General features: G+C 41.1%; 2 protein-coding genes across 28 annotated transcripts in view; one reads left to right on the top strand and one right to left on the bottom strand.

The window, feature by feature from the left end:
* The first annotated feature begins 125 nt into the window (after positions 1 to 125).
* On the top strand, positions 126 to 5,966 carry si:dkey-174n20.1 (uncharacterized protein LOC796174 homolog). The gene is made up of 4 exons (XM_068311282.1): positions 126 to 442; positions 4,288 to 4,530; positions 5,084 to 5,386; positions 5,605 to 5,966. The coding sequence occupies exons 1-4, from the start codon at positions 322 to 324 to the stop codon at positions 5,862 to 5,864; spliced, it is 927 nt and encodes a 308-aa protein (XP_068167383.1). The 5' UTR covers positions 126 to 321; the 3' UTR covers positions 5,865 to 5,966.
* Positions 5,967 to 6,399: 433 nt separating this feature from the next.
* Positions 6,400 to 11,080, bottom strand: part of camk2b1 (calcium/calmodulin-dependent protein kinase (CaM kinase) II beta 1) — a 71,913-nt gene continuing 67,232 nt past the window's right edge. For all 27 annotated transcript variants that reach the window (XM_068310716.1, XM_068310726.1, XM_068310733.1 and 24 more), the window contains one exon: positions 6,400 to 10,487. The gene's annotated coding sequence lies outside the window, so the exon portion shown is untranslated. The remainder of the gene's footprint in view (positions 10,488 to 11,080) is intronic.

The raw sequence follows: 11,080 nt of genomic DNA, 5'->3' as shown, positions 1-11,080 counted from the left end.
TAGAACCTATCAAGATTTCTGGGACAAGCCAATAGTAGCATGGGCGAGATGTTGTATTCTCGCGCGATACTACGGGAACTGTATGGTTTTGCTTGTGTTCATTCATTACCGTCCCCTGATAAAGAATGAGTTGTGAATGATTATCAGTAAAATCAAATAATTAGTCATTTTTAGATGCTTTCTTAATATATTTGGTTACGTTTACTACGTCAAGAATCGAAAAAAAGAATTGCAGGGGAAATGAAATCTTTGCTCGTCCGTTAGCAAGCTAACAAGCTAACTGATGTTAGCTAGCTGATAGCTACCACCGCAGTGCTGGAGATGTATTTCCTCTACACGGTGGTCGCGTCTTTAGCTGCTTTCTTCATCCTGAAGTGGATGAAAAAGAGGAGGCTTTGCACCGACCTCAAAAGACTTGATGGCAAAACAGTTCTTATTACAGGTAAATAAACATGTTCCCGTGACCTTTATTAATTATGCTACCAAACAGACATAAAGATGATCGGCAGCATTTGTGTTATAAATGCGAATGACATTCACGCTGAACACCAATGCTTTATCTATGTATTACAATAAACGTCTGATACTGCAGATTCTGTAATAATACAGATATACACTTTGGACTATGGACTTTGGATATGGACTTTGATGAAGTGATGCAGAGCATACCGATAAGTGAGAGAGTTGTCATTGGAGCAGACTTCAATGGACATGTTGGTGCAGGAAACAGGTGATGAGGAGGTGATGGGCAGGTTTGGTATCCAGGAGAGGAACGCAGAAGGACAGATGGTGGTTGACTTTGCAAAAAGGATGGAAATGGCTATAGTGAATACTTTCATCCAGAAGAGGCAGGAACATAGAGTGACTTATAAGAGTGGTGGTAGGAGCACACAGGTAGACTACATCTTGTGTAGACGGTGTAATCTGAAGGAGATCAGTGACTGCAAAGTAGTGGTAGGTGAGAGTGTAGCCAAACAGCATAGGATGGTGGTGTGTAGGATGACTCTGGTGGTGAGGAAGATGAAGAGGGCAAAGGCAGAGCAGAAGACGAAATGGTGGAAGCTGATAAAGGAAGAGATAGATAGATAGATAGATAGATAGATAGATAGATAGATAGATAGATAGATAGATAGATAGATAGATAGATACTTTATTAATCCCGGAGGAAATTGCATATATCCACTGCTCAGGCATTACTTAACAAATAATACTGGATAAACACCAGGAGAAAAGGAAACACTGACATCACAGGACATACCACAAGACATACATTACACTAACAGACAGACACATGCAGCACTAACAGGACTTATATACTAAACTATAACTAAAAATATAAACAGTATAAAATTTAAAAATATTACAGTATTAAAATATAAACAGTATAAAATAAAATCTAAACAGTATAAAATTGAATTAAAATATAAAAACAGTATAAAAAATAAATCAATAAATTTTATATATATATATATATACAACAGTATAAAATTAAATTTAAATTAAATTAAATCCATTTTCAACCCCGTGCTGACCTCGCCACCTCCCCCCCGCTCCTCTTGAGAGAGTCATTGTACCCCCTGATGGCACGGGGCACGAAGGAGGACCTCAGCCTCTCTGTGGAGGCGCTGTGTGACAGCAGTCTGCCGCTGAAGGTGCTTCTCTGCTGGGAGAAGGTGGTGTGTAGGGGGTGCCTGGTGTTGTTCATGATGGCCTTAATTTTAGACATGGTCCTGCTCTCCAGAAGCATATCCACAGAGTCCAGGCTCAGCCCGACCACTGAGCCCGCTCTGCGGATGAGTCTGTTCAGACGGTCCATATCTCTTTTCCTGGCCCCCCCACCCCAACACACAATGGCGTATGCAACACACAATGGAGTGTTGCATGACTTTTAGGAAGGAGTTAAGACAGGCTCTGGGTGGTCAGGAGGTGCTTCCAGATGACTGGACAACTACAGCTAATGTGATCAGGGAAACAGGTATGAGAGTACTTGGTTTGTCATCTGGAAGAGAGTGTGGAAAAGAGGTGAAGAAGCGTGTACAGGCAGGATGGAACGGGTGGAGAAAAGTGTCAGTTGTGATGTGTGACAGAAGAGTTTCAGCTAAAATGAAAGGAAAGGTGTACAAAACTGTGGTGAGACCAGCGATGTTGTTTGGTGTAGAGACAGTGTCACTGAGGAAAAGACAGGAGACAGAGCTGGAGGTAGCAGAGATGAAGATGCTGAGGTTCTCTCTGGGAGTGACCAGGAAGGATAGGATCAGGAATGAGTACATCAGAGGGACAGCACATGTTAGAGGTTTTGGAGATAAAGTCAGAGAGGCCAGACTGAGATGGTTTGGACATGTCCAGAGGAGAGATAGTGAATATATTGGTAGAAGGATGCTGAGTTTTGAACTGCCAGGCAGGAGGCCTACAGGAAGACCAAAGAGGTTTATGGATGTAGTGAAAGAGGACATGAAGGTAGTTGGTGTGAGAGAAGAGGATGCAGAAGACAGAGTTAGATGGATGCAACTGATTCGCTGTGGCGACCCCTGAGGGAAAAGCTGAAAGGAAAAGAAGAAGAAGACACCCATCGGCTGCTGTCTTAGGTACACGTGGCTCACAAAGTGGCCAGGTGTACCTAAGAACTCAGTCCAACTCAGATCCATCAAGACACTGGAGTTTTGCTGGCTGCACATCCATGATGTGAACTTGTCGTTTCACCTTCTAGATACGTACCTCAAGTTTCAAGTTTATTTATTCTAATATCTCAAAGGGCTTTACAATCTGCACATGGACGATATCCCTCTGACCTTTGTGCACTGCGAGCAGTACGACCCTCGCATCGGATAAGGAACAACTCCCCCAAATACCCTTTTAACAGGGGAAAACATGGATGGGAGAAACCTCAGGATGACTGCAGAGGAGGGACCCCTCTTCCAGGAGTGGACAGACAGACCAGTAGAGTGAGTCACCACCAGCCGATGAAGCACACAGAGGTCACCAAGTGCAGAGGATCCACCACTCTGAGGACAGACTGCCCCCCCCCCCCATATTAGTTATATGTTAGAGAGAACAAATACGATTTGGGTCTAGATTTAAAGATATCTACGGATTCAGACTGTCTAATACCTATAGGGAGATTATTCCACAGGAAAGGGGCACGATAAGAGAATGCCCTCTGTCCAGCTGACTTCTTTTTAACCCTGGGAACACACAAGAGACCTGTATTCTGAGAGCGCAGAGCCCTAATGGGAGTGTAAGGTTTAACCAGATCAGACAAGTAGGTTGGAGCAAGCCCATTAATTATTTTTTATACGTCTCGAAAGTGCACATCAGGAAGCGCTGTTAGAGTGAGATCTTGTAGCTGTGGAGTTATTTTAGTACAGTGAAGTAACTCGTTTTCAATGATAAAGGTGATGAAAGCTTTTTGACAGGCTTTTACATCAGAAGTGTCCATTAAGAGCCTCAGTGTACACATGGGGAGATGGGTAACTGAGTTCATGGAGGGGTGGACATGGTCAGCAACAACCACCAGGTAGGCTATGGTGTTGTGATACTCATATGGTGTTGTGATGCTCATTTGATACCACACAACCTGTAAGTTATCCAAAAAATATCCCCCACATCAGTATACCACCTCTGTCCTAAACCATTGATACGTGGTGGGGTGGATCCATTCTTTTAAACCCAAACCCTGACCCACCATTCACACGTTGCAGCAGAATTCAAGACTCATGAGCTCAGCCAATTTTTGTGCGTTTTTCTAGTGTCTAATCAGGTTGAGCTTGTGTGAATTGCAGCCTCAGTTTCCAGTGTTTTACACTCAAAAATGCTCTGAATGCTCTTAATGCTTGATTATGTCACCTTTCTATCAGTTGGAGTCAGTGTGACAATTGTGACCTCTTTGACCTGTGGCATCAACAAGGAGTTCTCCTACTCACTAAACAGCCATTCACTGAACATCTTTAATGGATCTTTGTCTGTAAACCCGTTCTAATCCTAAAAGATCAGCAGTTTTCTGCAGTACTCAGATTATCCCATCTGGGACCACCAACCACAGCGACATTAAAAGTTCCATATATCTCCCTTCATTCACATTTTAATGCTCGGTTTCACCTGCAGCAGGTCTTCTTGGTCATGCCTGCACGCTTAAATACATTGAATTTCTGTTGTGATTGACTGAATATAAAAGTGCATTGTGGAGCATTTGAACAGGTGTGCATCAAAAAGTGGTCGGTGAATGTTTATCGTTTGTGATCAACATTGTTTGAGTAACTGATTATCTTTTTTTCTTTTTTGTTTTTGCAGGCGGTAATTCCGGCGTTGGTAAAGACACAGCTATTGCTTTGGCAATGAGAGGCGCCCGTGTCGTCATAGCGTGCAGAGACACGGTGAAGGCAGAGAAAGCCGTGAGGGAGATCAAGTTCAGGAGCCACAGTCTGAACGTCCTTCACATGGAGCTGGATCTGGCCAACCTGCGCTCTGTGAGGGAATTCTGCAAATCCTTCCTTGAGAGGGAGAAGAGGCTTGACATCTTGATCAATAATGCAGGTGCGGCTGTCAACCATATGGAGTTCTGATGATACATGAGAACCATGTAACCAATACAGAGGTGAAAAAGAAGAAATGTCTTCCTTCAAACTGACACACTAGAATTTTCATCAACCAGATTGTAGCAGCAAGCAAAGCATTAAATATTCATCATGTTTCCTTGCATGAGTCAAACATCTAAACTTTGAGTCTACTTTGTGCCGTGCAGATTTCTGTGAGACTTTCTGAAGAGAATTTGGGTTAAATTAGTAACTTAAGGTGATAGAATTGGATCACATGAATGAAATTGAACTTGGCTTTTGTCTTCTGTTGTTTTAACTGTAGTAAAAAAATGCAGAAGAGCAAATGAAAAATTCATATTTTGTCTTTTTGTGGGACTTGTTGATTTGTTTGCTATGTATTACACTCATAAATAAACCAATTTCATGTATAATCCCCAATTAATAATCCTGTTGAAGAACCAAGAAACAAAATGACTCGTAACGACTCGTAGCAGTGGACAGACTTTACTCCTTTCTCCACCTCTTTGTTTTAAACTGTTTCATCTCTTCAGGCATGCCCAGCGTCCTCGACTGGACGGACGATGGCTTCAGCATGTGCTTTGGCGTAAACCATTTGGGTCACTTCCTCTTGACCAACCTGCTTCTTTCTCGCTTGAAAGAATGTGCCCCCAGCCGGGTGGTCACCCTCACATGCTCTACCTACAAATACCAGAAACTAGACTTCCAGGACCTCAACTACAACCTGCTCCCATTCTTCACCTACTGTCGCAGCAAGCTGGCCAACATTTACTTCAGCCAGGAGCTGGCCCGCATCACCGAGGGGAGAGGGGTGAATTCCTACGCTGTACATCCTGGTAAGACTTCTATTTTATTTTAGTAAGTACTGATATTTTCTGAAATAATAAGTGAGTGTCTGTGTTTTGGGGGAGGTTGTAGATATTATACAAATATTTTTCTTTTCTGTATTGTGTTAAATGTGTTAGTTGAAGTTACAGAAAATTCTAACATTTGTGCTTGAAGCAGGACATAAAATGATTTATACACTTGAATATTTGTTCTTATTTTCTCCAAGGTTTTGTCCAAAGCGCGTGGACGAGCCACTACTCCATCCTGTTCCGAATGCTGATGCAGGTGATCATGTGGATGTTTTTTGTGCCATGTGAGATCGGAGCTCAGACTGTCATCTACTGCGCTGTGTCAGACGAAGCTGCCAAACACAGCGGGGGTTATTTTGTTGACTGCCGACAAGCTACTCTTCGTCCTTTTGCCAGAGACGCTGGTGTGGCAAAAAAACTGTGGGAGGCCAGTGAGAGACTGGTGAAACTGGCCTGATGATGGAAACTGAACAAACTTGTCCTTTATTTTTATTGTCCGGCAGCTTATTTATATATTTTTGTTAGTGTGTTCTTTTACATCTTTGTTTATTTTTTTATATCAGTACAACTTCATTTCATGAATTTTCTTTTTTTTTGTTTGCACAAATTAAAGGTGATCACATGATCAACTTTCCACTGTCTTTGGAGACAGTCTTTTTATGAAATTATAATTTAGTTCTACAAATATACATATAATTTATTTTCAGTCAATCAAAAACCTTAAATTTCTGGAGTCAAACACAATATTGGAAAGTAATTAAGTACATTCCTTTATTACTGTACAGCTATTGTCGTTCACTTGAGTTTTACTACACCGCTGTGTTTTCTGGGGGTTTGTATTAACTGTCCCTTAAATGTTAAACACTCCATCAGCTCATCAGGCTTTGTGGGTTTTACACTATTTAACTGAATTCACTGTCCCAAGTTACGTTCACCCATAATCACAGGCTGCACTTTCTGTGTCAGTAAATACAGAAACAGACTCATTTCTATTTAAATGATCAGTTTATTGATAACACCTTAACACATTTTCTTTAAGTTATAGAAACACATGTAGCACGTAAGAGAACAGAGCAATAATCTGAAGAATCAGAGAACTTGAGGATTAATATTATACAGAAAAAAACCAAAAATGGACAAAGAAAGACAGGGAAACTATAAAGAGCCAACTGCAGGGAAATGATTGGATAAGGTTGGAAACAGTGGGAATGAGAGAAAGAGTGAAAGACACCAGAGGAAGAGAGGCCAACTTAGTGTTGTCAGTGCAACTTAGTGACTGGCTGGAGAATGAAGATGACCGAGGTTCAGAGTGAATGTCATGGTTGTGATTAGAGAGGCCAGGGGGGGCGGGGGGGCAGCATCGCTCACACTGACCTCCAGAGACAGTTATGGTTCTTAAAAGAGGACTTGCACAAGTCATCATTCTCATCATGATTCCAACTCTTTGCAGCCCTGATTGTCTGATGTTTGACACATAAGTCAACTTATTGTGCAGCAACATCAGATGCATCACTCTGAGCTTCAGCTGTGTGATTGTGACTGGTGATGTGTGGCTGCGCCGCCTGCTGGACAACTCCTTGTATTCTTTGAGCTCAGACCTGCACTGACAACACCAAGCCCCAAAGAAAAAAGCATGCGAGATAATCTTCAACACATCAAGTCAACATCCTTCAACCATCCCCTTAGTGCCACAATTAAAAATCATCATCTTTATCATTGTAATCATTGTCTTTATATCATCCTGAGACAAAAATAGTTCTATGCACTTAAAAAGCTGAGAAAATAGAGAAAGGTTGAGTACACCTGTATTCAGTAGAAAATGAGAAACACCAAAAAACAAGAATTCCGTTGACCGCCATGCAATAAAATGTTAGATTGCTGCGAATTAGCTGCAGTTGTGTAATACTGTGAACTCTTGTAAATATATGAATCCTATCATATTGATTTTCAAGGCTATTAAACACACTAAGAAGAACAGAACAACACCTTTGTACTGTACATGCTGCCATTTCTTCTTTTTTTCCCAGAAGTGAGGGCGTCATGTTTGGTTCGCACAATCACACGAATGCCTCCAGGAGACCTTTTGACCTTTCAGTATAAATCGGGTTCAGCTGGGCATTAACACTGCTACTGGATGAGACATCAGTACAACACAACAAATCCAGTAATGCACCTTGAAAAAACCATGATTCAGAAAATCTTAATCATCTTACATAAATATATGGAAGATGACCGAGGCCACACAAAGAACATGTTAGAATTCAGATTTTAAGTCAGAAAATATTTGTCACATGTGGTCTTGATCCTCTTCCACAAAAAGCCAATGGAGCTTTAGAAAGGGTAGATCACATAAAATACACTTCTGTATTATGAGTACATGATAAGTGTCCAACTCTGGCAAAGTGGTAATGTGGAAGAAATAAAGGACTATAAAACTGCAAAAACAACATCATAAACATCAAAGATGAAGAAGAAGAATGGAAGAAAGAAAGAAAATGTAATTCACACCATGTTGGTCATTAAGAAAAAAACATGCAGATCAGATTTGGGTGTATTAAGCGTTTAAAAAATTACACATGAAGCAATGTCCCTTTGAACAACACACTATCTGCACGAGTGCATGAGCTGTACAATAGGAAAACAAATAGAAAGGAAATAAGCAAAATATATTCTAAAATAAATAAATAAATATTCAAATTAAATAAAAACCTGAGGACTATTCACCAAACTGACTGTCCAGACTCTTAATATTTTAGGCTGACCAATAGGGTCGAGACAAAATCAAAGGCAGCCAATGACGAATAACCAGAGGAGCTGAGTGAAAGGCAACCCTAGCACCCCCAAACGTGCTGCAAAGTCCGTCGGATTAAATCCTGCTGCCCCCCAGCACACGAACATTATATCATAAACGGTGATAATACATGAAAAACATTATGTGTGATAAAAGAAGAAATCGCAAGATAAAACGTCCTGGGCTGAAGGCAGGGGACGGACATGTCCTCACAAATAACGCCTTCTCCTTCCAGCTCTCCTTACCTCCCCCCACCCCGACTTCACACTGACAGCAAATGTACTTTACGTGCTTGTGCACAGTCACTGACACACACACACACACACACACACACATATACATGCACACGCACACACAACCTGAACTGAGAAACCGGACCACAGAATAGCGGAGCTCCCCACAAACATCACAGTCTGCCACCATTGAAAACCATTGACTGTCTGTGTGGGATTTATTAGGACACCTAAGGAAACTAGCTTTCCATGGGTTTAGAGTGAGATCAGTGAGAAAGGTCACCCTAGAACCAGGATCCAGACGTTCTTTCACGTCTGGATCCTGGTTGCTGTTTTTTTTTATAGCACAAATATGTACCCAAAGTTTATACAACCAACTTTCATTCAATTAATCTTTTGTTGAGTTTCATTCAGATTTTCCTTTGTTGCCTTACAACCCCCAAAACACCATGTCCTTCCTATTTCAGCACCACTAACCAGGGAGACAAAACCATCTGTTTCCGGATTGTTTTGTCAGTGTTTTCCACTTAACCACAAATTCACCAACTAGGTTTGTCTGAGCCATCGCTGCGTGAGATGTGAGGTGAAAGGATCACAGACCAAGAATAGTGGAGAGTGTGTCATCCTAAAAACTGTTATAACATATCGTTGGATGGATTAGGATGATAACAATGTATCCATGGTAACGAGAAGACTTTTGTATTGGTCGACTTCAGTTCAGTCCAAAACTAAAATAATACTACTTACCACATGAGAACCACTACCCACAGACACACACACACACACGCACGCACACACACACACACACACACAAACACACACACACTTTTTAACATTACTTTCTGTACACAACAATAATTTTGAATCATCTTACGTAGAATAATCGTTTTCTCTCTGATCACACAAAATTTTTCATAATAAAATGCAATAGACTTTTTTTTTTTTTTAGAAAACACACCAACATATTTTGTCATACTATTAAGAAATTGTTAAAAAGAAAGGAGGATGGCATACCTTGGGAAGAAAAGAGCTAATATTTGAAATGTTGTTTTGATGCAGGAAGACACTGAGCCTCACTGTCCCCCCCCCTCGCCAGGCATACTGTGACAGGGGTTCCTCTAACTGCACATAATCATTATGCTTGGATCAGCACACCCCACTGTAGGTGTCTGGTTTACATAAAACAGACACACTGACATGAAGACACACTCTCTATATGAAAACATAACACCATCACACACCTCATCCAAAGAGAAAAAGACAAAAATTAAGAAAAACAACAAATAAAAAATAGTATAGCCCAAAAACAAAACAACAAAAAGATGACCGTGGGTTAAGTATTACACTTAACATACAAGAAGCAAATTGCAAAAACTGCCAATATCATTTTCTACTTAAAAACCACAATAAAAAAAAGTCACTGCTAATACGGGAAAAAACATGCTTCCTTATAAAATTAGACAAAGAACGAAACAAAGATTTCTGTCACCTTTAGAAACCACTGGCATCAAGAATTTAGAATTGTACAAATTACATATACAATTTCAACTGTGTAATAATAACACTATGATTAATAATAATAATATGAATAATAATAACAACATAGTTATGATAGCAACAGATTTTACTTAAAACTCTACATACTATATTTCCAGTGCAGTGCTAACGTCACACAGGTGTAGCTTCACAGGAGATCAAGAGGGTTGATGGGGAAGAGACCACACGAAGAAGAAAGTACATAGAATGCTGCCCCCCCCCCCCCAGGTAATCCAGTGTGCAGGCCGGTGGGAGGCAGAGGGAGCTGAGGGGGTGGGTCCAGCTGTTGGACGTTTCTATGCCATTGTTTCAGGGTCGTGGAAACGGTGTGGGGCCGATGACACACAGGCGCAGTAGTCGTAAAAGGAGAGGTGTATGCTGGGGGTTGAGGCTCAGCATCCGGGGGAGGATGGTTTGCTGTTGGACTTTGTTGTGACATCCCTTCTTCCTCGATGTCTTCCTCTCACACTCCAGCAGAGCACTCCTGACAGACAGAGCTATGGGTCCCCCCACCCCCACCCTGAGAGGAAAGAAAACACCAGGGATGAGTAGAGGACAGTCCAAATAAATCAAGAAAATACTCCAACATTTGGGGACAGTGGCTTATTCCCCTTCTAGTAAGACAGTAGATGAGAGGACTAAGATTCTCTGGTCTCTTGGTAAACATGAAGCATAAAGACCAAAGACAAACAGTCACTATGACAACTAGAGTAAACCTTTTAGCTGATGACATACGACTGGAAAAAATGTCTGCCTCACTTAAGAACCAAATGACTCGAACATAGTTACACCTGAATGTACAGATCATTTATCATTATCCATCAATATTAGTTATGCTATCTCATGTGATATTAGATTGATTACATCATATATTTATGAGCACACACACACACACACACACACGCACACACACGCACACACACACACACACACACACACACACACACACACACACACACACACACACACACACACACACACACACACAGTCTACGTACAGAAACATGCATTATTATGTTTGTTTTATAGGATAACTAATGTACATTGCTTTGGATATATGCTACAGACAAGACGGTGACACTTGATGAAGGTCTATTACTGACTGGTGAATCC

Source organism: Antennarius striatus, chromosome 3 (assembly GCF_040054535.1).
Source record: "Antennarius striatus isolate MH-2024 chromosome 3, ASM4005453v1, whole genome shotgun sequence".
NCBI lineage: Eukaryota > Metazoa > Chordata > Actinopteri > Lophiiformes > Antennariidae > Antennarius > Antennarius striatus.
The sequence above is the reverse complement of the archived record's forward strand: the minus strand, read 5'-3'. Positions and strand labels throughout refer to the sequence as shown.

Excerpts from the sequence above, each read along its gene's own strand:
- si:dkey-174n20.1 (XM_068311282.1), top strand. The coding sequence starts at position 322 with ATGTATTTCCTCTACACGGTGGTCGCGTCTTTAGCTGCTTTCTTCATC. Across the intron at positions 443-4,287 it reads CAAAACAGTTCTTATTACAG|GCGGTAATTCCGGCGTTGGT; the intron begins GTAAATAAACAT and ends TTGTTTTTGCAG. Across the intron at positions 5,387-5,604 it reads TTCCTACGCTGTACATCCTG|GTTTTGTCCAAAGCGCGTGG; the intron begins GTAAGACTTCTA and ends ATTTTCTCCAAG.